The sequence below is a fragment of the Mirounga angustirostris genome, unplaced genomic scaffold (genome assembly GCF_029215605.1).
Source record: "Mirounga angustirostris isolate CCGP_5_RB_7025 unplaced genomic scaffold, mMirAng1.0.hap1 SCAF_1, whole genome shotgun sequence".
Lineage (NCBI taxonomy): Eukaryota > Metazoa > Chordata > Mammalia > Carnivora > Phocidae > Mirounga > Mirounga angustirostris.
This window is the reverse complement of record NW_026991709.1, coordinates 70,678,232-70,705,760: the sequence shown is the minus strand read 5'-3', so window position 1 is coordinate 70,705,760 and position 27,529 is coordinate 70,678,232. Positions and strand designations below refer to the sequence as shown.

The following is a 27,529-nucleotide window of genomic DNA, read 5'->3' as shown; positions in this document are numbered from 1 at the left end:
TCAGCTTGTGGGCTTTCTGTCCTCTCCCCACCCCCTCACCCCCAGCCCCACGCCTGCCTTTAGCCCCTTTATGATTCGATAAACAGGGATAAAAAGGGCAAGGACAGCGTCAATTCTAAACTACCAAAAGGGCAAGGCCTGTGTCTTCGTCGTCTTTTCCTCACAGAGGAGCACAGAAGCTGTTCTCTATTCACTGAGGGAAGGAGAAGAAAACCAGGGATGTCGTGAGTGCAGATGCTCAACCTCTGCTGAGTTGTTTGTGGTTTTTGCGAAGAGTAGAGTAGCGGTAGCCTACGCGGAAGCCTTAGCAGAAGCCACTCCTTTCTACATTCCTCTTTCCTTTCCGTCAGAACAAGGACTGTGCCTGGTGTTCAGTTTATTGCATGAATAAACTCCAGGCCCGGTTATCGTTCTCTGAACTCTTCCATGAGAGGGCCATGCTTGCCTGCACAAACTGCAGGCGTGAACCCAGGGCACTCAGGCCCACCCTGGCTGCAGTGGCCACGACAGGAGGTGAGAATTCTTTTTTTTTTTTTTTTTTAAGATTTATTTATTTTTGGACAGAGGGAGAGACAGCGAGAGAGGGAACACAAGCAGGGGGAGCGGGAGAGGGAGAAGCGGGCTTCCCGCCGAGCAGGGAGCCCGACGCGGGGCTCGAGCCCAGGACCCCGGGATCATGACCTGAGCTGAAGGCAGACGCTCAACGACTGAGCCACCCAGGCGCCCCAGGAGTTGAGAACTCTTATCTCAGACCCCCGGCTCGGAAACTCCTGTCCTTGGTGAACCCCCACCCCCACCCCCCCCAGGGCACGGACCCTCACACCCACAGGACAAGCTCTTGGAGTTGTCTTTGCCATCAGGGAGCTCTGAACTGCTACCCTCTCTAGTCAGCTCCATGTTGTCACCCCGGGGGGAGGATGCTGTAAAGTAATCTGGGTGAAATTCCCGAAAAACGTTAAAGAAAGAGAAAACACAAGCCGAGTTTGATTTAAAAAATATTTAAGAGACATGTGTTTTATTGTCACAGAACATCGCTTAATAAATATTTTACCAGGATGATGAGGGTGAATCACAATGATGGAGGAAGGGCTTGGGGACAACGAGGGATGGAAACATTTGAAACTTTTAACTTAAACCTCAATTCACCAGCTTTGTCCTCCGCATCAGAGCTGGAGATCTGGCGGAGGACTTGTTCTTGCATGCACAGGCCCAGCTTCTCACCTTGGCACGTAGCCAGGTCAGTATATGGAAGACCAGTGGCAGCGACTCTTGATGACCTGAAGCAGAGGCTTCCGGAACGTGAGGAAGATGACGGTGCAGGCCACCAGCAGGGTGAGGCAGCTGGGAAGGATGAGCACGAGGTACAGCAGGCCCATGTCCACCCGCTCCCATTTGCAGTCCCGAGGCGTGCCTCCGGGCAGCTCCAGCAGGCGAATGACCTTGGAGGAGAGGTTGCAAGTGAGCATGTGCAGGTCGGCAATGGTGTGCAGGCGCTGCAGGGACCCCCAGCCCTCCACCCCGCAGCAGTCGTAAGGATTCTGACTGAGGTAGATGGTCCGCAGACTTCTGCTGAGCTGCTCGGACAGCGCGCTCTGGGGAAGGGCTGTGAGGGAGTTTCTGCGGAGATCCAGGGTCTGCAGGGCCAGGCTGCCCCTGAACCGTGGGAAACTGCTCAAAGAATTCCCCGACAGATCCAAGTCCCTCAGGTTCCCAAACCCAGAGAAGTCCAGCTCCGTGAAGCCGGACCTGAGGCCCACGTTCCTGAGAGACAGGACCTGCAACGTGCGGGCAATATCCCGGAGAGGGGCGACGGTGCCGTTCAGCACGCCCCAGTTGCCGGACAGGTCTAAGTGGGTGAGGGCGGTGCCCCGGAACGCACAGTCGTGTAAGGCCCGCAGCCCGCAGCCCTCCAGAGACAGGCTCCTCAGGGATGCCACGTTCCGGAAGTCCACACAGCGTGGGGGGCCCGGGCGGGCCAAGGCAGCTGGCTGGGGGCACAGGGAGATCTCGTTGTGGCTCATGTCAACTGTAGTGATGTTACCGGCGTCAGCGAAAAGGCCCGCGGGGACGCCCCTGAGCTGGTTGGAGCTCAGGTTGAGTGAGCGGAGGCTCCTCAGGCAGCCGGGGAGGCCCGGGGCCAGGTGCAGCTCCGACAGCTGGTTGTGGCTCAGGTCCAGCTCGGTGAGCGCCCCGGGGGGCTCGTGCTCTCGGATGTGAAGCGTCATCAGGCAATTCTGCTTGAGGTTCAGGTGGGAGAGGGCAGGCATGTTCCTCAGGAAGCCGGCGGGCAGGTACTGGAACTGGTTCTGGCTCATATCCAGGAAGCGCAGATCGGCGAGCTCGCTGGAAGCAAACTCTTCCCAGAGGTTGACGGTGGTGATGTTGGTCACGTTGCCGTCCACCAGGAGGAACTGGGCCACCATCTCCCGAGGCGAAGAGGCGTTGTACAGGTCCCTGTAGAAGCCCATGTTGTTGTCCTGCAGCAGGAGGGTGTGCAGCTTGCCGCACTGGGGCAGGAGCGGGAAGAAGAGCAGCTGGTTGTGAGAGAGGTCCAGCGTCTCCAGCTCGAAGGCGGCCTCGGCGCCCGACGCCAGGAACCACTCCAGGGCGTTGTAGCTGACGTTGAGGAAGCGCAGCTGGCGGAGGCTGAAGTCCACGATGCAAGGGAGGTTGTTATAGGCCAGGTTGAGGCGTCTCAGCTCGGTCAAGCCGTCGAAAGCGCCACCCTCAATCTCAAAGATGTAGTTTCTCTGCAGATCCAGCTCCCTGAGGCGCCCCAGGCCCTCGAAGACGGAGTCGTCGAGCCTCATGATGGTGTTCCTCGCCAGGGACACGGACTCCAGCGAAGACAGGTTCCGGAGCATGAGGGCCGCCATGTCTTCTGTCAGGGAGTTCCCCGACAGGTCCAGCCTGCGCAGAGCCTGCAGGCGGCGGAAGGCAGCCGCCGTGTCCCTGTAGCTCTCGGAGAGGGAGTTGTCGGGCAGCGCCAGGCTGCGCAGACGGGCCTGGCCCCGGAAGGCGCCGCGGCCGATGCGCCCCAGCTGGCAGCTGTGCAGGCTGAGGCTCTCCAGGCGAGGGTAGGGCTGCAGGGAATGGTTCCACAGGGCCTTCAGCGGGTTGGCGTCCAGGATGAGCCTCTGCGAGTAGGGCGGGAGGTGGCGGGGCACCGACGCCAGGTTCTGCCCTCGGCAGTCGGCCACTCCCTCAACCTAGGTCCAGAAACACACCAGGGTCAGCAGGGAGGGGGCTTCCGAGGCGGCCGCTTATGTGCAGAAACCCGGCCCGGTCACCGGACGATTCCTGCAAGTGCGGGCAGTGGCTCTAGAGATCTTTTTTTTTTTTAAGAAAAAGGAGGATAGGAAAATGTAGAACAGAAGGAAGCTTCTCTTTGTTCTTTACCGTCACGTGGAAACAGTCACTGGGAGCTGAGTCCCAGGCCTCCCCCACAACACACTGCGTGTCAGAGGAGATCTGAGCTCCTGTCCGCTGGCTTCTGAGCAGTGACAACTGTGCTCGCAGTTCGGTTTCAGCAGTGAGAGGGACTGAGGACCAAGGCTGTACCCGGGTCTGAAGCCCACCTCTGCCATTTATTTCCCATGTGGGCAGATAACTTAGCCTAAGTCTGTTCCTTCCTCTGAAAAATGGAGACGAAGATAGAGAGCGCCCACCTCAGGGGACTGCAGTGGGCTTAGATGGGAGGCCGCCCAGCGCCTGACACGGTGAGCACCACTCACGCAAACGGCCACTGTCGCATCCTTATCGCTATTCCCAGAACGCCTGTGCGTCCAACGGGGTCAACGCCAGACAACCGAGATGCTGTGGCATCTTCAATTCACCTGAAGTAATTTTGCCTGGGATGCTCCTCTACATTCTGGATTGATCAGTATTACAGCTTAAAAGGACTTTAGAGCTCATCACCACTCTGAATGGTACAGAGAAGTGGGGTCTGGACAGAAGTGAAGAGCCAATGGCATTGCAGATACAAGAGCCCGGAGCTCCTAATGCCCAATTCAGTGCCCTTCCCGGGTGCTGTTCCACCATGACGGTGCAGCATAAGGAGGTAGGGTGGATGGGAGGACCCTGTTCTTATTGCAGAAATCACACAAGCCTCAGGATGCTTTAGCGCAGCCCAGTGTTTTACAAGATTGGCAAAAAAAAATCAGTCACCAGGATGTCAGGTGTCCAGGAAAAAAAGTTTTAAGGGATAAGATAGAAGAATAATGGCCTTCCTTTTCAAGGATTGGTCAGTAGGATAAGGCCAGTGATTACGGAAAAAAAAATTTTTTTTAATGAGACCACACTCTGCAAACTGTCCAGTAATCTACTTTTACCACCCTCGATAATGTGTACAGACATATCGCTGTGGCAAGAAAAATAAATCTGACCACATTCTGTTAAGCAACTGTGTATTAGTTCATTGCATGAATAGCACAGTGCTAAAGAGCAAGAGTTCTAGGGTCAGTCCATTTTGGTTCTGCTTTTCAACAAATGGGTGACTTTGGGCTGTCATCTAACCGGTCGGGACCTTCATTATTCCCCCTGTAAAATGGAAATTATAATTTTCTCATACGTTTTTTTTTTTTTTCTTGAGAACTCAATGTGATTGTTTATGTAAAACAAAACAGAACCTGGGACGTAAGTGCTTGATAAATGTTAGCTATGATGATTAGCATGATTTGATTAATTAATCTATTGCTGAGCATTGGAATTGTTTCTAATTTCCAGATGAACATCAGAATGACTTTGTCAAGTTCTTTTCACTCTTCCCCTCCCCTCGAAAGTCTTTGGAATTTTGATTGGGATTGCATTACAATTACGGGTTAACTGGGGGGATAACTGAGTCTTTACAAAACTCCGTCTCTCCATGCAGAAATAATGTATTTCCTTATTTGAATAAGTGTTGGTCTCCCCCTAACAGGGACTCTCTGGAGAATGTTGTGGTTAGGGGCTTTCTTCAAGCTGTGGGACCCTGTTTCAGCACAGCAGCTGCAGCTCTGGGGTCCCACCTCTGCAATTCCCTGCAGCCCCACTGAAGGGCTACAAAAGGACCACATGGCTGTTAGAGCCCAAGGAAACCTCATCATGTCCACTTTATGATAACACGTGGCATAGGCAAGGAGGGGCACTGCAGATAGCTGGACTCGCAAACTCTCAGGCTTTCAAGAGCCACAGGGAATCCACTCTTTGAGCTCCCTGGCAGCCCACCCCTGCTCCTGCCCACCAGGCTGGAGAGGGTCAGGCAAGTGTCTAGCCTGAACCCTGAAAGGCTATCAAAGAACTCACACTTTCTTCCTTCCTCCTTCTATGCCTGATTCCCTCCTGAATTAGCTACTGTGAAGTTAATCTTCGATTGTCTCTGTAAGGGGATAATGGAAGCCTGAAGTTGTAGCAGAGACTAACAACAGTAATACTAGATAAAACATAGAGCTCTTACTACACACAAGGCACTGTTCTGAGAGCTTTATATACACTAACTCATTTAATCATCGTAACAATGCAGTGCTATGGTATTATTGGCTGGTACCACTATTCGGTATCTTACAGAGGAGGAAACTGAGACACAGAGTGCCCCTTCTCCCACCAATGTCACCAGCCAGTAAGGGGGGGTGTTAAACCTGCTCTGGCTCATAACCCCCACTCCCTACTGGAATATATTACAGCATAGTGGTTAGAGGTTACTAAAAATGGTTAAGAACCATGACCAGCTGGGTTTTTGAGATTTATGAGCGATGAATGTAGGTATTATCCCAACATTCAATTTGTCTTCCCGGTGCCTACCATATAATAGGACTCAAGGAATGTTTATTAAATGTATGTTTCCTAAGCAGACTTTTGATCTCATAGACTTATAGGCAAGGGAGAAAATTTCCAGAAATGTGCTCAGTTGTTATGAGCCAAGTCTGTTTCCACATAAAGGCTGAAAGCCCCGGGGAGGGCAAACTGTAAAAGCTCAGCTCTCCACTCCCTGGACCTTCTTCAGCCTGAACGTGATCTAGGAGGTCACTCTGCAGCACAGTTGTTGAGCACTTGCTATTGGCTCATACGCAAGCTCTGAGTCAGGGCTTCTCCAACTGTACTACGCCCTACTCAGGGATTCTGATACCATGAGTGGAGCTCGATCATCCAGATTTTTAACAAGGTCTTCTTGTTCTGGGTGACTGACCTCAGGGGCCTCCTGTCCTCAGCAGGTATGAAAAAGATGGGGCAGGGACTGCCCGGCCTTCCCCAGGCATCGTCCTAACCTTTGGTTAAGGAGCAGCTTGCACATAGGCAGCTGCAAGGTGGTCCAGACTCCTTCATTCCCTGCCCTCTTTGATGGACAATCCACCAGATTTCCCAATGGACCGATCCTTGTCAGGACAGAAGCAACCGACAGCTCAGAGTTCCCTGGAAAACTCACCAACAGGCAGCCCCCTTGGGAAGCTGTGGCCATTCCATTTCGATTTCTCCATCCCAGTGTCAAGAACTGAAAACCCAGGCAGAGCCAGAGGGGCAGTAACTCCATCTCAAGTGCAGCACTGTGGACAGAGGGCAGAGAAAAAGTGGGTCAGAGAAGGACATCCCCAAGGGCTGCTCTGCACTCTTAGTAGAAGGAGCCGGTTCCCCGCTATGTCTGGTCTTGGAGGCCCACAGCTAGAAGAAGGTGGAAACCCACAGATTCTTCAAATACCTCAGGTTAGCCAACACTTTCAACCTTTCCCTGCAACTGGAGGCTAGAACTTATTTTTGTTTTGCTTCTACCATTTGATGGACAGGTGGCCGAACACTGAAACTTTGAAGAGCCCACCAGCAGAAGAGAGCCAAAGGACTTGAGGAAGCAGGTCTCAGGTCACCTGGAGTTTGCCATGTTTTGTCGTTCTGTTGAAGTTTTCCTCCCAAAGCTCAAATCTGCCTGATGCCTCACCTGAGCTCGATAAATATTTGCTGCACAAATGAATGAATGAACGAATGGTGAACTGGGATTGAAATATTAATTGTAGCTTCTGGTCCCATAGAGTTACTAATTACTGTGTTGACACGAGGCTTTTAGGAGGGTAGATCTCATTGGTTAACTCATTTGAATATAGCCCTTTGAAAAAAAGGACTTTGATGTTTTGCCTGGATAAGAGAAAAAAACTGAGGGGCAAATGAAAAGTCATCTTCAGATATAATAAGGATTATTGATGAAGTGTGGTCGCCAGCCCTCTTATCTGGCCAGTGAACACAGAACAGGAACCATGAGAAGGCTTAACATTATACATATACCAACAGAATTTTAGAACTAAGAGAAACCATAATGGAAATCTGGTATATCCTCTGCCATCACAGTTTTACAGGAGAACATTCAAAGGCCCAGAGATAATAAGGGCTTATTCCAGGCTCCAGATCAACTTAGGAATAGGGCTGAGAGCAGCCCCCAGGCTCCCCTCCCTGAGCTCCAGGATGAGTAAGCAGCATAATTTCTCTCCCTGAAGGTGCTGTTGAACTGACTGCCCTCTTGTTGGGAGGGCTGATAGCCCACTGGCATTGTTCCTCACAATCAGAGGCAAGTGCCTGGCACCAGCATTTCATCTGCACCATCCTCTCCTTGACACGCCCCCGGGAGGGACCACAGGGCCTGCTCCCTAATATGAACCTCCTCACCTATTCCAGAAGACCCACAGACCTTTCTGCCTCACACATCCAGGCCACCTTGGGCCCCTTCCTCTTTCTCTTTCTTTGAATGAGTTTACACATCTCTGAGGCTAACTTTAACTTCCTGGTCAGATCTGAATACTCACCAGTGAAAACAGACTAGCAGAAAAGCAAAGTGAAACCAGGTAAATTAACTTTAGCCTTCACTTCAGGTCAGGTCAGCTCTCCTTACCACAGAGGGAACCTCTCACTCAGAATTCATCAGTCTTTGCTGGACACTGGGAATCCCCGTCCTAGCCCTCCTTCCGCTTCTGCACCTGTACGGAACTACTACCTTATGGCATGTACAGGGCACAGATGGCTAAAGCAGAGCCATATGGGCTTTGTCCTTAGGATCCTCACACACACACACACACACACACACACACACACACAGGAAACAACCTTGGGATCACTGCCCACCTTGAGATAAGGTTGCCAGACTTAGCGAATTACAGGATGCCATTTGAATGTAAGATAAACAACAAATAACTTTTTAATGTAAATATGTCCCTTGCAATATTTGCGTCATACTTATACTAAAGAAATTCATTGTTTATCTGACATTCAAGTTTCACTGGGCGTCCTATATTTTATCGAAGACAAACAGGGAAATGGCAACCATGGACTTGCCCCCCCCTTCCTCCCTCACCCCCTCTGTCAGGCTTGGGATGGTACATGCTGTTGTGACAATGACCCTTCCAGAAAAGCCATTTCAATTTATACCGAAATGCCAAATCTAGATGTGTACAGGGCAAGATTACGATTTCTTCAGGGAGAATGTAACTCTTTAGACTGGAATGCTAGATGGGCCTGATGTCATGCCCAGAGTATAATTTTAATTTCTGGGTCGACGAGAAAATTTTTGCAAATTTAAAATATATTTACTCCTTCCTCCTAAACCCAGCCAACCAGGAAAAAAAAATTATTGCCATTCCCTCTGGGCAACTCCTCTCATGAGGCAGCACAGGAAAAGTATGGGATTTAGAACCAGACAGACCAGGGTTTGAATTCTGGCTCCAGTATTTGTTCTTCGTCCTTGAGCAATTCATATAAAGTCTCTAAGACTCAGATAATCCCTCTATAAAATGGGGATAATAATAACTATTCAGAGTTTTTATGAGATCAGGCAATATATGTGAAAATGCTTCATTAACTATGAGGATAGTTAATAACATAATTATTATTTATGAGTTTCAAACACTATTGAGCTGGTTGAGTGGTTGTTATGTGTAATCTCCAAGAAAGAGAAGCGAAAAGAAAATAATTATCATGGAGGGCAATCAAGGCAGTATGACATTAATAATTTAAATGAGGTAACCTGAAACCTCCCCTCACTATAATTAACAGGGCCTGGATCCATGGTTCCCATTTCATGGACTGTGAACCACTTGCAGGAGCCACAGAGGAACTGCGAATCAACCCAAATAGGGTTTGAATAAGTATCACGTCTCCTCCGGGTCTGGGTGACCACTGGGAAAGTCCCCTCTATAAGAGCTGAGGTCCTGACACGAGAAGCAGATGGCATCAACAGACTCCGTTTGCATCTTCTTAAGCCAGATAACAAAATTGAAGAGTTCCTTCTAAGTGTGGAGGCAAAAAATGGTAAGTCCTCTTCTCTTTTAATCAGAGTCTACAGTTCTATATTCTTTTATTCAGTTAACAATTTCTATAAGGTCTCTCTATAGTTTATCCAGTCCTGGCTTTCATGATCATGGCTAATGCCAAAGATTGTGAGCTTCTAATTAATAAAAAGCTTTGAAAGACAAGACACTAGTGACCCAGGTGCGAGCAGGACATAAGTCCTGTATCATGTCGTAACACATCTCACCTGGAGATATGAAGACTCTAAAGCCTACCTTCTGTTACAGTGAAGTCCTCTTAGTATTGCATTTATATTTCTTCTTCATCTTCTAACTATTCTGTTTGTGTTCAGTCATCACAAAATGTCCTTGCTGGTTCTTCTCTAAGAAGTCCTTGAAATATTAGGACCTCCAGTTCTTCATGGCATCCCTGTGCAATCATTTGTCTTGAGATTCTAATTGGCTATCATGGAAACCTGGGATTCAACCATATCAATCCCAGTTTTCCTTTTTTAAAAACTAACTTACTTATTTTAAGTAATCTTTTTTTTTAAAAGCAATTTTTTTTTTTTTAAGATTTTATTTATTTGCGAGAGAGAGAATGAGAGACAGAGAGCATGAGAGGGAGGAGGGCCAGAGAGGGAAGCAGACTCCCTGCTGAGCAGGGAGCCCGATGCGGGACTCGATCCTGGGACTCCAGGATCATGACCTGAGCCGAAGGCAGTTGCTTAACCAACTGAGCCACCAAGGCGCCCATTTTAAGTAATCTTTATGCCCAACGTGGGGCTCGAACTTTTGACCCCAAGATCAAGAGTCGCATGTTCGACCAACAGAGCCAGCCAGGCACCCCTATACACTGTTCCTTTTTAGGCAGAAATACGATACAGCTTTTTGTCTGGTTTTTCTCTGTGCATACCTAGTTATAATAAATAAGTGGTGAAAACAGATTCATTTCATAAAAGCAACATGAATCAAGACTGTATTCTAGAACAAGAGAACACTAACAGTGAGGAAGGAGAATGCATATCAGCTGTAAAAATTCCTCTTTGTTTTAGAAAGTATGCTTGCTGCTTTTTCTGTTTCCACAAAATAGTACGGAGAACCTCCAGCTTCATTGAGCCAAGTAAGGTGAAAGAAGACCAAGTGGATGGTCCTGCGGGCTGAAAGGGTTGGGAACATTAACTCCTTTTGGACAGGGTGTCCCAATCCTGGGGAGCACTTTCCATCCCCATCCCCATCCCCACTTTCCATCCCCATCCCCACCTCAGTTCTGGGCTTAGGACCGCTTGAATGGAAGATGGCAACATGCAGGCCAAGGAATGGCCTCAGTGAGGGGTTGTGCGGGTGTTGCTTGCTTTTGCAATGGACGGGGAAGAGAAGGTGAGTGAAATCTTCCGACTGGTCTCTCCTTCTTGAGGTCCTGACATTTCCATGTCCCTGTCGTCACAAAAATCAAAATCGTTCAGATGTGCAGCAGCATCCCTAGTTTTGTTAGATCATCTAACACTTAAACATATATGTATACTAATTTTTTTCCCAAATGCATGTGGATTTTCCTGTATTAATAAAATAAAACTTCTTTTTTTAAGGGTGATTAATTCTAAATAGTTTTCTGTCATGATGTAATGTCTTAATCAGCAGGTAGTAAAACACAACCACATGTAAAGGCCAATCTAGGGGTATTTTTTATACGTTAAAAGATCTCATACTGAAAGTTTGGGAATACTAAGGAATAACTCTGACTTGAGTTTTGGTTTTGTTGTGTGGGAGGGTTTTGATTCATGTTCAGGAAAGGATGCTGGATTTCTAATATCCAGGGGCACCCTGAATATCACCTCACTCCCACACTCTCACCTCCCCAGCCCGTCTCACCACTGCCACTACAGAGTGGGGACTGCACCCTCTTTGCTAAAGGTGCTATCAGTAAGTGTTAAGAGTGTTATACATACATTAGCATGTAATTGAGAATTTTCTCCTCAAAATAATCAGAGAAGCTGAAAAGCTTTAAACAAAGGGGTCTTTGGAGAAAGATGGTAGCTCAGAGGTACTGGTGTCAGAAACAAATATTTATAGGGGCGCCTGGGTGGCTAGCAGCTGCCTTCGGCTCAGGTCATGATCCCAGGGTCCTGGGATCCAGCCCCGCATTGGGCTCCCTGCTCAGCGGGAGCTTACTTCTCCCTCTGCCTGCCGCTCCCCCTACTTGTGCTTTCTCTCTCCCTCTCTCTCTGACGAATAATTAATTAATTAATTAAAATTGTAAAAAAAATATTTATGGACTGGTGTGAGGGGAAGAAATCTCTAGAAGCAGAGAATGCCTAAGTGCAGGGTGTGAATGTGTGAGGTTGACACCCGTGAACACGAAAGGCACAGGTGCTAGCTAGAGGTCTCCACAGAAAGGGAATCTGCCTTTGTTTAAAAATAAAAGAGCAAATCCCACCTGGGATCCTGGGAGAAAGGCAAGGGCAGCTGGTCACACACCACAGAGAACAGATAATAAAGGACAGAAACCCCAGTCTGTGACCATTTCAAATAATTCCTACTACCAAGAAGTATTTGAAAACCTCAGGCAAACAGCTTTGATCTCTTTGATCCGTAGCAAAAAAATTAGAATGACTTTAGCCCTCACCAAATGTTCAAACTTAGCATCTCCTGTGGTGAGACCACCTGACACTCTGAGCTTCCAGGTGGGGCGCCTTGGGAAACACAGAGCAGTACCCTTGCCAAGAATGTTTGCCCTGGACCCAGTCATGAAGAAACAATCAGACGGATCCAGGCTGTATATTGTCCTATGAGACAACTGGCTTGGGCTCTTCAAAGAAGTCAAAGTTTTGAAACAAAGAAAGGCAGTGGAGGGGAAAAGGGGAGGTCTGATTACAGGTGAAGAAGAAGCATAATAACCAAGTGCAATGCATGTACCTCAAGTAGATTTTGGAGTTTTAAAAATCTCAGAAAAATTTGAGACAACTGGGGTAAATTTACATGTGTACCGAATGATGTGTTTTTAGACAGTATTATGTACAAATGATATTATCAGATTATTGCTGATTTTCTTAGGTATGAAAATGATTTTTTTTGGCTATGTAGGAAAGTGCCTTTATTGGGAAATGCATGCTAAAGTATCTAGGGGTGAAGTTTCACAATATCTACAATTTATGTAACCTACTTTTTTTTTCTTTAAGATTTTATTTATTTATTTGACAGAGAGAGACACAGCGAGAGAGGGAACACAAGCAGGGGGAGTGGGAGAGGAAGAAGCAGGCTTCCCGCCGAGCAGGGAGCCCGATGTGCGGCTCGATCCCAGGACCCTGGGACCATGACCTGAGCCGAAGGCAGACGCCCAATGACTGAGCCACCCAGGCGCCCCTATGTAACCTACTTTCACATGGCCTAGGTGCGGGAGAGAGAGAAAATTAAAGCAAAATATTACCAAAAGATAAATTTAGCATGATACCTTCTTTTAACTTTTCTGTAAATTTTGAAATTTTTCAAAATAAAAATAAACAAGGAACATGAGATAAATGTTGGAGTTCCTAAAAGAAGAGGGGTAATAATGGTAATTTGTTGTCCCAGTATTTCTTGGAACATAACATTTTTCAAATATTCTCCTTAGAAGGATACTCAGTAAACATTTGTTAAAAATGCATATACACAGGGTGCCTGGGTGGCTCAGTTGTTAAGCGTCTGCCTTTGGCTCGGGTCATGATCCCAGGGTCCTGGGATCGAGCCCTGCATCAGGCTCCCTGCTCGGTGGGAAGCCTGCTTCTCCCTCTCCCACTCCCCCTGCTTGTGTTCTGCTCTCGCTGTGTCTCTCTCTGTTAAATGGATAAATAAAATCTTTTTTAAAAATGCATTTTAACATAAACCTTAAAGATATCCTGAGAATTCTAGCATCTGACATTCAAACTAGAGCTTCCAGATAGCTTCTCTCCTATCTGAAAGGAGCACCAGAGTGTTAGATCATGTGTTCTGACTTGATGCACTAATATAACTTCCACTGTCCAGGTTGGTCAGTAGCTCTGTCCACCACACCTGCAGTCCCTCTAAGAGGCAGGCCTCAGGGGAAACACATGACCTTCCCACCACCTCCACCTCTACCTCCACCTCCATCAAGCTGATAGAATCTTGGGGGAGTACCTGGCCAGAGGAGGTCAATCCTTACATGCAGCCAGCACCCTCTGAATGATCCCAATGCAGAGACAAGGGAGAGAATTAGGTAATTTTTTTTTAAGTAGGCTCCATGCCCAGTGTTGAGCCCAACACGGGGCTTGAACTCATGACCCTGAGATCAAGACCTGAGCTAAAATCAAGAGTTGGACGCTTAACTGACTGAGCCAATCAGGTGCCCGAAATTAGGTAATGAGCAGTGGAAATTGGAGCTAAGAGGCACAGAGAGAAGGTAGAATTGAATTTTTGAGGGATCTTGCCATGAGGAAGCAGGAGCTATGAGTTAGATTACAAGACATATGAACAGAAAAGAATGAAAACAGTCAACAGAGGGCAGAGATCAGAGAAGGTAGAAGAGGAAGAGTGACAAGATGGTGGGCCCTGCAGGCTGGGTGGCAAGAATGGGCTCTGAGGCTGCCTTTGGGGTTCCTGATGGTTCTCTGCAGGGTCAGATCCATTTCCAAGCTCCATGTTTTCTCATGATAGCATCTCCACCCTTGACCCCCCAAGGGCTGGCCCAACTATTGCATGTTGGCAACGAAAAGGAGCTAACTAAAATAAAGCTTTTTTTGTTTTTTTAAGATTTTATTTATTTATTTGCGAGAGAGAATGAGAGACAGAGAGAGCGAGAGGGAGGAGGGTCAGAGGGAGAAGCAGACTCCCGGCTGAGCAGGGAGCCCGATGCGGGACTCGATCCCGGGACTCCAGGATCATGACCTGAGCCAAAGGCAGTCGCTTAACCGACTGGGCCACCCAGGCGCCAGAGCTAACTAAAATAAGACTTGCTCTTTAATAAGCTTAAACTCAGGGGTGCGGGGGTGGCTCAGTCGTTAAGCGTCTGCTTTCAGCTCAGGTCATGATCCCAGGGTCCTGGGATTGAGCCCCGCGTCGGGCTCCCTGCTCTGCTGGAAGCCTGCTTCTCCCTCTCCCACTACCCCCGCTTGTGTTCCCTCTCTCGCTGTGTCTCTCTCTGTCAAATAAATAAATAAAATCTTTAAAAAAATAAGCTTAAACACAAAGGACAAAATTGACAACAAAATGCATGCAAGGTTTATGAAAATTAGAGAAAGTGACTGAAATCTGAATCTAGCAATGTATTTTTCAAAGTGTAACCTACAGGCAAGAATGATCGAGGGATGGGAAAACAAAAGAGCAAAAATTTATTGGGAAACAAGATATTAATCTAGTCTTAAAGTACCTCTCTACAGATTACTTATAAAGGCAAAATAGCAATTTTATGGTGGAGAAACTGGCAGACACCTCCTTAACTAAATGGTCAAGTTACTACTGGGCCTTACTGGGGTACTTGGCAAAATCTGAATACAAACCATGGATGAAATAACAGTATTATATAGGGGTGCTTGGGTGGCTTAGTCGGTCAAGTGTCTGACTCTTGATCTCAACTCAGGTTTTGATCTCAGGGTCATGAGTTCAAGCCCCGAATTTGGCTCCATGCCTGGCGTGGAGCCTACTTAAAAACAACCACCACAACAAAAAACAATATTATATCAATGTTAAACGTCTAGATTTTGATCATTGTACTACATCTATGTAAGAGACTATCCTTGTTCTTAGAAAATATATGAATTATTTGGAGGTAAAGGGGCATGTCTGCAACATTATTCTCATTTTTTTTTTTTAATTTGAGAGAGTGAGAGAGAGAGTACAAGAGGGGGTAGGGTCAGAGGGAGGAGCAGACTGCCTGCTGAGCTGGGAACCCAATGCGGGACTCAATCCCCAGACTCCGGGATCATGACCCGAGCTGAAGGTAGTCGCTTAACCAACTGAGCCACCCAGGCGCCCTGCAACATTATTCTCAAATCATTCAGGAAAAAAATACCTGTGTGTGTGTGTGTGTGTATGTGTGTTTTAAGTAGGCTCCATACCCAGTGTGGGGCTTGAACTCATGACCCTGAGATTAGGGGTCGTGGGCTCTACTGACGGAGTCAGCCAGGTACCCCCATATATATATTTTTAAATAAATAAATAGAGAAAGAGAGGAACCAAACATGACAAAATGGTGAATGGAGGTGAAGAATTTATGAGAATTCTTTGTTATTTTTGCAATTTTTCTGTAAGTTCAAAATGGTCTCAAAATTAAAAGTTACAAAAAATTAACACTTTTAGGGGTGCCTGGGTGGCTCAGTCGGTTAAGTGTTCAACTCTTTTTTTTTTTTTTTTTTAAAGATTTTATTTATTTATTCATGAGAGACAGAGAGAGAGGCAGAGGGAGAAGCAGGCTCCCAAGGAGCAGGGAGCCCAATGCGGGACTCGATCCCGGGACCCTGGGACCATGACCTGAGCCGAAGGCAGACGCCCAACCATCTGAGCCACCCAGGCACCCTAAGTGTTCAACTCTTGATTTTGGCTCAGGTCATGATCTCAGGGTTGTGAGATCGAGCCCCACATGGTGCTCTGTGCTGGATGTGGAGCCTGCTTAAGATTCTCACTGCCTTGCCCAACCCCCCCACTCCCTCCCTAAAAAAAAAAAAAAAAGTGTACTCTAAAACTAATTAGATTCTTGTAGCAGGAAAATTGACTTATTTTGGGTACTGACAAATCATCATGTTAGATAATTGTAGACATCATCTCTGTTTTATGAGAATCTGCACATAAAACTAACTTGATTTGCAAGATTTTTGCTTGGAGAAATTGTACTGACACCAAGCAAATGGTTTAGCAAGATATATTTATTGCTTAAAATGTAGTCTGGAAAAGGAAAGAAGGGAGAAAAAGGAAAGCAAGAATAACATTTTAGCTCAAACTTTAAATTCAAGATGAGGGGGGCCCAAGTCCTTCTGATCGAGGCAAGAAAGAAAAGAAAGAAAGAAAGAAAGAAAGAAAGAAAGAAAGAAAGAAAGAAAGAAAGAAAGAAAGAAAGAAAGAAATATAGATTCAAGATAAAAACTATTCAACTTTTGAATAGTGAGTTTAGGATTACTTTGATAAGTAGCTATGAAATCTAAGAAAAATGTCTAAAAAAATTTAAAAACACTTTGTGCTCTCTTTTCCTACAAATAAGCTACAAGGTATACTTTAAAAATGGAGACATAGGGGCGCGTTGGTGGCTTAGATGGTTAAGCGTCTGCCTTCGGCTCAGGTCATGATCCCAGGGTACTAGCATCGAGCCCCGCATTGGGCTCCCTGCTCTGCGGGAAGCCTGCTTCTCCCTCTCCCACTCCCCCTGCTTGTGTTCCCTCTCTGTCTCTCTCTCTGTCAAATAGATAAAATTTTAAAAAAATAAAAAATAAACATCTAGACATAATTCACATACCATATAATTCACCCTTTTAAGGTATACAATTCAGTGGTTTTTAGTATATTCACAAAGTTGTGCAGCCATCGCCACAGTCTAATTCCAGAACATCTGCATCACCCCAAAATGAGGCCCTATACCCACTAGTAGTCACTTCCCCCATCCCTTGGCAACCACTAATCTCCTTTCCATTTCTATGGATTTGCTTATTCTGGCCATGTTTTCAATTCTCTTGAGTATAGACCCTGGGAATGAAATTGCTGGGACATATCATCATTCTGTTTGATTTTGAAGAACTGCCAGACTGTTTTCCAGTTTCCGCACCATTTTACATTCTCACCGGCAGTGTATGAGGGTTTCAATTTCTCCTCATCCTCATCAACACTGGTTATTTCCTGTCGTTTTTATTCCAGCCATCCTAGCAGGTGTGAAGTGCTATCTCTTTGTGATTTTGATTTGCATTTCCCCAATGTCTAACCAATGTTGAGCATTTACATGAGTTTATTGACTTATTTCTACATCTTCTTTGGATAAATGTCCAAAACGTGTACTAATTCCAAAGATACTTTAAATATGATTTTGGTATTATATGTGAAAGAAAATGAAGAATAGTTATAAAAGTAAAGAACCAGTTGTAGGGGCACCTGGGTGGCTCAGTCGGTTAAGTGTCTGCCTTCAGCTCGGGGTCCTGGGATCGAGCCCCTCACTGGCCTCCCTGCTCAGTGGGAAGCCTGCTTCTCCCTCTCCCTCTTCTCCTCCACACCCCTGCTTGTGCTCTCTCTCGCTCGCTCACTCTCTCTCTCAAATAGATGAATAAAATCTTAAAAAAAAAAAAAGAACCAGTTGTAATCTTTGGTTGAATTAGTACATTCCTATATTTTGTAAAGGATCAATGTTCACACCACAAAAACGTCTAAAAAGAACTTGAAGGGATGCCTGGGTGGCTCAGTCGATTGAGCGTTTTCCTTTGGCTCAGGTCGTGTTCCTGGGGTCCTGGGATCAACCTCAGCTTCAGTCTGGCTTCCCTGCTCAGTGGGGAGTCTGCTTCTCCCTCTCCCTCTGCCGCTCCTCCCTACTTGCACTCTCTCTCTCAAATAAATAAATTTTAAAAATTTAAAAATTTAAAAAAAATAAAGGGAACTTGCATACTGAGGATTGGGTTAACGGTATTTAGAATTTTGATGTGTGAATTCAGACCTCATAATTTGCTTCTCTGGCTTTCTCTCTCTCTTTTTTAAAAAATTTTAAAAGATTTTATTTATTTATTTGACAGAGAGAGAGAGAGCAAGCAGGTGGAGGGGCAGAGGGAGAAGCAGTCTCCCCACTAAGCAAGGAGCCCGATGCGGGACTCTATCCCAGGACTGGGATCATGACCTGAACTGACAGCAGATGCTTAACCGGCTGAGCTACCCAGGCGCCCTGGCTTTCTCTCTTACTAATGAACTTGTTAAAACATAGGCAACACAATGGCTTTTGAGGACCCTTTGCCTCCAGAACTCTCTTATACCCTGAAGATGGGAGAGAAAATTGGCACACTTTTTCTGAAGGACAATTTTACAAAATTTATCAAAGACATTGAAAATGTAGATTACTTTTTTTTTTTAGATTTTATTTATTTATTTGATAGAGAGAGAGAGAGCACACGAGCAGTGAGAGCAGCAGGCAGAGGGAGAAGCAGAATCTCTGCTGATCAGGAAGCCCAAGATGGGGCTCGATCCCAGGACCCTGGGATCATGACCTGAGCTGAAGGCAGACGCTTAACGACTGAGCCACCCAGGCGCCCCTGTAGATTATTTTTGATTCAATAATTCCACTCCTAGGGGTTTATCCAAAGGAATTATAATGTAGGTAAAAATATTTTTACAGAGATATTCAGTGCAATATTAGTAATAATAATTTTTAAAAGTGGAAACCATCTACAAGTCCAACAAAGAAAGAATTGGCTACATATGTTATGCTACAACCATATGATGGGAATACTGTGTTGCAATTAAAAATTCTTCAGTGGCAACATATTTAGCGATATGGAAAGATGTTCATAATAAAATATTAAGAAAAAAGGAAGATGTAAAATAGAATGTATAGTATAACCCCAAGTTCGCTAAAGGAATATGCATTCACCTGCATGTGTATGGAAAATAGTTGAAAAGGCACACATCTGAATCTCAACAGTGGGGAGAATTGCACCTGATAATTTGCTTTTTCCTATCTGTATTTTTGCTTCTTTGTGTTTTCTAATTTTCCAATAATCAACTTCAATTACTATATTAAGACAAGTTTGGGGCACCTGCGTGTCTCAGTCCATTACATGTCTCAGGTCATGATCCTGGGGTCCTGGGATTGAGCCCCATGTCAGGCTCCCTGCTCAGCTTCTCCTTCTCCCTCTGCCCCTCTCCTTGCTTGTGCTCTCTCTCTCTCTCAAATAAATAAATAAAATTTAAAAAAAGAGAAGTTTTAAAAGAATGGAATCAATCTATTATTAAAATATGTTATAATGAGAGCCTAATAAATATCACTAAAATAGAGAATTTCTTATAGGTACTTAGAATTGAAATTATTGTGAGTGTGCTTAAAACTATCATATTTGGAGTTAATGGAAGAAAAAATATCATTGACTAATAAGTAAAGTAAGTTGTTTTATAGACATTATTTTTCATTTTCAGGGTCCAGGGGATTTAGATTTAGATGCATGTTCTCAGTCCAGCTTCTGGGAAGGTGGTGGGAAGGGTGAAGGAACGGCGCAGGCTAAGGGGACAGATGGAACAGGTTCAAAGCCTGGCTTGACCTTGAGTACGTCATTCAACTTCTTGGCCTCGATCTCCTCCCCAGGAAAACAGGAATCATAATGCCTGTGTTGTAAGGCAAGTTTTCAAAGAGAGTTCAAAAAATAGTCTTTGTCATATTTACAGCGTCATCCTTGGCAGGTTATCGACTTGCCTGGGCTTAACCCTACCCTGGGTGGGAGCTCACCCTTCCTATTTGCTTCTAGGACTTGGATCCTACTCTCAGCCTGCACAAATAAGCGAGGAGTTGTACCATTTGAACTTATTGGGATGCTCCTTGGACGTGTGGCCCTAAGTAGGTATGTGAGAAAGGACACATCGGTTGCACATGACTCCTCTGGCACATGCACGTTCACTCAAATTTAGTACCTGACCATTTTTTTCTGGAGAACTGTAGCATTTCTGAAGGGACTACCCCCCAGTATTTTGGAGGTGAGACCACTCAGGTCAGAGAGATGAGATGATATGGACAAAGTGCCACAGGGAAGGTGGGGCCATGGTTCCCAAGCACTGGTTTAAAATACAGATGTCTGGTTCCCACCCCAGCCTCGCACACCTGATCAGCCCGATGCCACCTGAGCTTGGGAGAAGCGGCTTCATCTGGGAATGGCCGAGGTTCTGCGCGCGCCTGGAGGGAGGCTGAAGGCCACGGCAGATTTTCTTCTCTTGGGCTCTTCCTACGACAACTCCGGGCAGCCAGTGTGTGGTGGCGTGCTGCTTAACCACTACCCTGCCGGACTTTGTGTCCTCAGGGCTACAAAGGAGTCAGCCGGCTTCCCTACGTGGTCAGGGTCAGCCCTTTAGAGTGAACGGAGGTCAGTTCACTCTGTCCTGTTCCACGGCCACAGGTTTAAAAACGCAAATGTGCTCCCAGTGGGGTGACAACACCTTGCTCTTACCGGGCTGGTGGTGGGAACGTGTTGTCACCTTTGTTTATGAGAGACCCACATAATCTCTGTGGACAGGCACCCAAGCAACGATGCATTAGTTTCAAACCTGTCATTTCCTTTCAATATCACAAGTTTGCTCTCTCTCACACTCCAGAGTGGCCGTGGGTGACAATAAGGCCGTCAGTGCCGTGCTGATCTCACAGGGTCGTGTCAAGACCGAAGGAGAGAATGTGTGTGAAAAACGTTGTCAAGATAATGAAACGTGTGGACTTGATTAGTAAGACAAGGTAGTGTCAGAATTAAAGGGAAGGCAGGTTTCCTCCGTGTAAACAGGGAGCTGGCATTGAAATAAATAAGACAGGAGCGGCATTACCTTCTCTCATCCGTCTGAGCCGCGGAGTGTGGACCTGGGGACGTTCGGAGGAGGAAAGACCACCCAGAGTCTGTGGGAGACTATGGGCAGGAAAGGGGTTATAGGTGAGAACCAAGGCTTATGGCCCGGAGTGGAAATACATTACCGCCGCCCCTCCAACCTTGGTTCCCTTGAGAAAGAGCCCGACTGAGGAATGACACGATACAGATTCCGGAGGACTGCCCAGCTCAGTGGGGTAGGAATCAAGCTCCCAACTTGCTTCTCAGGCTCTCAGTTGCAACAGCTAATGTTTATTGAGTGCTCACCTGGGGATAAATGCTGTGCCAGGGGCTTTGCATATAACGATCCTCACAACATCCTAGCAGGTGAATGTTATCTCCATTTCATACATGGTAAATTGAGGCTCACAAAGGTGTAGGCTGCGGAGCCAGAGAATGTCAGAGCTGCAACTGAAACCTAGTCTGAATCCAGCAAAACTCAACCTCAATACCACAAGCGCCAGCCACCCCCGGATATTTGCTATCCATGACTAAATCATGTATTTTCACACACTGGTTCCTCTGTGGGAAATGCCCTTTTCTGGTCTTCTCCAGCTGCCAAACTCCTATTCATCCTACAAGACCCAGTACATGTGTCATCTTCTCATCACATCCTAAGAGTTCAGTTGAGCAATGATCCATATGATATAATATAATATAATATAGTATAGAAAGTTGTAGCTCTTACAGATTTTTTTTTATTATTTGATTTTTATGTTCATGAAAAGGAAAATGAGCAGTTACTAGGTATTGTTAGTAATTTAACTTTCCCCCCAATATTTTATTATGAACATTTTAAACATACAGCAAAGTTGAAAGAATTTGACAGGGATTGCTGGTATACCCACCACCTAGCTTCTACTCTGAACATTTCACTACACTTGCTTTTTTCACACAACCTCTACCTATCCTCTATCCAGCCTTTAATCCATCTTAGTTTTTGATGCATTTAGAAATAGGTTGCAGTCATCAGCATACTTCCCCCTAAATACTTTAGAATGCATATCAAGTGATGTAACTAAAAATAAAGTTACTCCTCATTCAATCTTCTGGATCAGTTTAATTAATTTAATCTCGATTGAGATTGCAAAGGCTATTTGGGGAAAGTTTGTCTTGTTAAAAAAAAATAAGATTTGGGGCGCCTAGGTGGCTCAGTTGGTTAAGCGACTGCCTTCAGCTCAGGTCATGGTCCTGGAGTCCCGGATCGAGTCCCACATTGGGCTCCCTGCTTAGCAGGGAGTCTGCTTCTTCCTCTGACCCTTCCCCCTCTTGTGCTCTCTCTCTCTCAAATAAATAAATAAAATCTTTTAAAAAAAATAAGATTTGATAATCACTGTCTTAGTGTCCTCAGCCAAAATTAGGAAGAAAGCAGCTGACATTGCAGTGTGAGTGACTGATACCCTCTTTAATGCACTGCTCTCTAATGGGTATTTAGATAGGTAATGGTGAAAAGTAATAAAGTTTTCATGGTGTAGTTTCAGGATGGCAGGGGAGATCATTTTGTCTTTTTCAAAATCCCTCAAATTGTACTGGCAAGGTAGGTATCTGTTCTAAGGTTGTTGTTTTTTTCTTCTCTAAAACCTATTTGAATTCACAGAGGAATGGGAGCAATGTGATTTAAAAACAAAACCTTCCCCCCAAAATAACAATGGTTTTTAGGGAATTCTTGGATAAAGCCAAAACAAGTGGATTATAAATTACTGCTATTGGATAATAATGGCAATAATAGCACTTGAGGTTGCAAAGGTTTCTTACAGACCTTTGATCTCACTTGGCACTCTGCAACATTTCTACAGACTAGACATTATTACCTCCCGTCTTTACTGGGGTAAAATACACATAGAATCTACCATTTTAATCCATTTTGAGTACACAACTCAGTAGAACTAAACACATTCACATTGCCATGCAATCTCACCATTATCCTTCTCCAGAACTTTCACAGCATCCCAAACCGAAACTCTGCCCACTAAATAGTAACTCTCCGTCCTCCCTCCCCTCAGTTCCTGCTAGCCACTGTTCTTTCTTTCTCTAAACATTCCCTTATTCTAGGTACCTCCTGTAAGTGGAATGGTGCCATATATGAGTTCTTCTGTGCCTGGCTTATTTCATTTAGCATAATGTTTCCAAGGTCCTTCCATGTGATAGCAGGTATCAGAACTTCATTCCTGTTTGTGGCTGAATAACATTCCATTGTATGTATAGATCACATTTTATTTGTCCATTCACCCATCAGTGAACACTTGGGTTGTTTCCACCTTTTGGCTATTGTGGGTAATGCTGCTGTGAACATTGGTGCGCAAACATCTAGCTTCAAATTCATTATCTCCATTTTACAGATAGGAAATTCAAGGCTCAGAAAGGGCAAAGGTAATTGTTCGGCAAAGCCAAAACCAGAGCTGAGTTCAGGCCCAGGTAGGAGGTGCTGGATATGCACCTGCCTGGGAGGAATACATGTTGAGTGAATGTTCAGCTGGGGCACAGGTTTGTACTTGTTGGTAAATAGACACCCCATGAGCCGGGCCCTCTCTTGGAACTGCCAGGACCCCACAATGATCCAACAACCAAGGAGGTAACACCTGCCCCGTCAGGGGCCCCAGAACCCTGCTTCTAATGACAATGTCCATTCCGACTGAACAGTGCCTGCCTGTATCGTGCAGTGTTTGAATGTTCTGAATAGCGCCCCTGAGTGTTCAAGGGGCCACGGGGCTTTTGTTGGGATGAGGTAACCTGTGAATGCCATGGAGTGTACCTGTGACAAAGATGAGGGCCTTTACAGTTCTGCAGAAGGAGCTAGAAAGCCTAGAAAAAATCTGGGCATTTAGAAGGAAATAAGAAGCCAGTATTACTAAATATAATGGAAACTTCAGTTTAGGGATTGGAGAAAGGGCTCGAGAACCTAAAACAAGAGAAAGGCCATGAGGAGAGTCCCATGAGGAGGTCTCAGGGTGTCAGTCTGGGCAGCGATAGGGAGACCATTAACGTGTCTGAAGCTGAAGGAGGTGACCCAGGGCCAAGCGTGGAATGACCTGAGCGGGAGAACCCAGCCTTGGCATCTGGTCGGGCCCCCAAGGAAACACTGGAAAGGCAGGAGAGACCCAAGGGACAATGGCTGGACCAGACGAGGAGTAACAGGGAGGACCAGGAGGAACCAGTATCCAGCCTGACATCTAAAAGGGAATGACATGAGGTTATTGGAGAACATGATGTGTACCCCAAGAGGAGCCTGCTGGCACTGTGAGTACTGGGCTGCCTCAGACATTTTGGTCCTGCTTGACAAGAGTCAAGGTAAAAAGACAGAGCTCAAGTGCTAACTTCTGTGGAGAAATCCCCTCCCGGTTCTTTTCTTTCCAGGAGGCACAGCAGAGAGGCTCTTGCAAACATAACTAGCACCTGACCACAGCGATGTTCTGGGTTGGGGCTGGACCTGGGGCGTCCCTGTGTCCTCACAGGGCTTCGTGGTCACATTCAGCCCATCACAGGTACTAGCCCTGCTCCTCATGCCCACCTTGCTGCTGAGAACATGACAGCGTTCTACTTCCTCCTTTATTCCCTTTGTTCAGTCTGAAATCACTCATGCATTAAAGTGAGAAGACACATGTGGTTTGGTCTCAGCACCTGACTCCATTTACTCTGGAAATCAGTTGGTTTTTCCTACCCACGATCATTTCTCCTTCTGGTAACAACTCCTCAATTCCCCTTTGAGGAAACCACACCTTCCTTTTTCTTTCTTTATTTCTTTGATTTTTAAAAAAAAATTATTTGAGAGAGAGAGAGAGTGTGCAAGCGAGCAAGGGGGGTTGCAGAGGGAGAGGGAAAGAGAGTCCCAAGCAGGCTCTGTGCAGGGTGCAGAGCTCCATCTCACCACCCTGAGATCACGACCCAAGCCAAAACCAAGAGTCGGATGATTAAGCGACTGCCCCACTCTGGTGCCCTTGTGTTTTTTTTTTTTAATTGTAAAATACACGTAACATAAAATTTACCATCTTAACCATTTTTAAGTGTAAAGCTCGGTAGTGTTAAGTACATTTATATTGTCAGGCAACCAGCCCTCTTCCTTTCTTAAGAAGTCCGTGTTTATTTGGGTTTGACCTCAATCCCTGGTTCCAAGGAGGGGCCTAAGCACCAGGCTGAGTCCATCAGAGCACTCTATTTCCCTAACCACAGTGATTGGCTTATAATGGGTACATCACTGACAACAAGCCCATGAGACTCAACAGAAGGATTGTTGTTAGAACTATTGGGAAAGAGGCTTTCTGTTCCTGCTCACGCCAAACTGGTGGAAACTAAGCTTGAAGCTGCAGTTCTTTGAATTCATGGAGCAATGGGAGTATCTTTGCCACCAGTTTTAGGACCTGCCTAATAACAGAAAAAAGCAAAGCTGGTAATGTTTGAGCACCTGGATCCAGCCATGCCTGAAGCTATTCCACATAGACTTTTTGGTTATTTAAAATAATAAATCTTTTTTTTTTTTCTTTGAGGCCAGGCTGAGTTGGGTTTTTGTCAGTTGCAATTAAAAGACCCCTGAACTCATGTTTACAGTTGCTTGTGAAGCTTGATAAGATCCAAGTACCAGTGTCCTTTATCCCTCTCCTCACCTCTGTGAGCATTCAGAGATCATCACCTAACTTAGCCCAGAAGCCCCCACACAATGAACACATAACATTTGTTCAATGATGTTGAGAAGAATAGTTTGAGGGGTGGGAAATGAGTATAATAAAGAAGTTCTATCAAGGGCAAAAATATTTGTCACTAATATGCAGACACGTCCTAAGCATCATTGAGCATACAGCATGTCCTGAGAAAGATAATGTTTTTCAGTCATGGTTGAAAGCCCACTGTCCTCTGACTTATGTGGTTAAAATGCGGGTCTGAAGATAGTGGGAGGCACATCTAGTTGTCCATCCAAGAGTCTAGTTTACACTTTGTGGTGTGGATGCACACTGCAGCCAGAACAAAAATTATAATTGGTACTGGCCTCACTCTTCTGTGATGAAGAAAGAAGTCAGGGACAGAGAGAGGTCAATGCATTCCTAACACAGGCCCCAGGCCAAAGCCACCAGGCCCTGCTCTCTGGGAGGTTCCTGCTCTTGGATGACAGGTGTAAGCACTATGTGGGATCAGGTTTATATGGTTTTCATGAAGTTCCTATGAGGGGACCCACTAGATGAAAACACCTTCTTTGTGAAACTGGCTGTTTTGTTTTTTGTTTTTTTAACCTAAAGGCAAGAATCAAGGTTTTGTTTTGTTCTATTTTTTTTTTTTTTTTTTTTTTGGCCCATGATTCCCTAAATCACCTCTAGGAACTCTCAGACATACATGTACACACCTATGGTTGTGTGAGGAAAAGAAGTAAGTCTCAGGGCTATGAGACCAGCCAACAATCAGCATCCACAGAAGCAGTCTGAGCAGTGCAGCCAGTAGGAGAAGGTAGGAGAAGGGGGCACACACGGTCTCGCAAGGCCGGCTCCATGGAGTGAATGTTTCTACCATCCAGACTCCTATAGGCTGCACCCATCAGCGAAGAAACCTCCAGTGGGGTCCCCTCCGTTCCCCTGGAAGTGCACCACTTAGGACCAGTCCTATCAGGGGCTCCATTCTTAGGATCCTGCTCAGCCTCCTATAGTCCCAGGCACTTTTGGACACGTGGCCACCTTCTCTCTGGAGCAACGTGAGCTAGCAGCCCGTTCTGAGGGCCTGGTCAGTGGCTCCTTACTTATGTCAGTTCCTGAGTGCATGGGGATACAGCCGAACCCTCTATAATCTGCCCCACATGGAGAGGCCACCAGGGCTGGAAAGAGCACTGGACAAGGGGTGGGTTAGAGGCCTGAGGTTTAGTTTCTCTCTGATACTTACTAGCTGAGAGTCGAAGTAACAGAACCCTACAGAATTTCCCAAGGACAAACACTTTGGGGAAGGGGCTTTGCCTGTCTTGTTCAAGTTCTATCCCCAACACCTTGAACACACCTACACACGTTAAGACGGCCATAAATACGTGTTGCTGTTGATGAGTCTCGGTGCCTTCATCTATGAAATGGTGATTCTCAAACCACGTTGTGGGGGAGGAAGGGAGAGCCAAGCACTCAGCACGCTGAGTGTTCACAGAATAGCCTCATTACCTCCAGTCACCCAGCCCAGGGAGGGAGCATTATCGTGCCCATTTCACAGATGAAGAAACTGAGGCTCAGAAATTCTCCCCAGAGAGCCAGGACTCAAAGCCTCAAAAGAGGAATCTGAAGCCTCCACTGTTTTCACTACACCACACCACCTTTCTCAGCTCGAAGTGCTCCCAGAGGGAGGTTTTTCCACTTACCCGGAGCTGTGGGCCCCAAACTGAGCACCAAAGCGGTGGCGTTTGCAGGCAGCAAGCCACAACTTCCCCGTCAGGCCCGGGCCGTGGGCCACGGACACCGACCTCCTACACCCAGCGGCGCCCGAGCGCGCCCACCCCGGCAGGGCCGCCCCGCAGGAAATACTCACGGCTCCCGCAGGCCCAGGCGGCTCCGCGGGGCGCATCCTCTCCCGGGGCTCCGGCCTCCTCGAGAGCAGCCGAACGCGGGGCTGGGCTGCCTCTTCTCCCTGGGGCATCAGATTATTTTAGCACTTGCGGAAGGAACGGACGGAAACTGAAGTCACATGGAGAGCGAGCCGCTCAGCGACTCAGCACTCAGCAGAGAGCAGGCATCTTACAGGGAACTGCTGCGCGCGGGCGGTGGCAGGGGGATGGGAGGGGGCGGCCGGCGGGGCGCAGTGCCCGCCGCCTACCTCCGGGTGAGCCAGGAGGCCGGT

General features: G+C 46.4%; 1 protein-coding gene across 2 annotated transcripts; it reads right to left on the bottom strand.

Annotated features, from left to right (window-relative positions):
* Positions 1–890: 890 nt before the first annotated feature.
* On the bottom strand, positions 891–27,327 carry NRROS (negative regulator of reactive oxygen species). Of its 2 annotated transcripts, none has more exons than XM_045903093.3 (3): positions 27,221–27,327; positions 6,401–6,518; positions 891–3,209 (listed from the first exon to the last, which is right to left on the bottom strand). In XM_045903093.3, the coding sequence occupies exons 2-3, from the start codon at positions 6,503–6,505 to the stop codon at positions 1,239–1,241; spliced, it is 2,076 nt and encodes a 691-aa protein (XP_045759049.1). In that variant the 5' UTR covers positions 6,506–6,518; positions 27,221–27,327; the 3' UTR covers positions 891–1,238. The 2 variants fall into 2 exon arrangements, with proteins under 2 accessions (XP_045759049.1, XP_064432581.1); XM_064576511.1 differs by lacking the exon at positions 27,221–27,327 and adding an exon at positions 27,054–27,204.
* Positions 27,328–27,529: the final 202 nt, after the last annotated feature.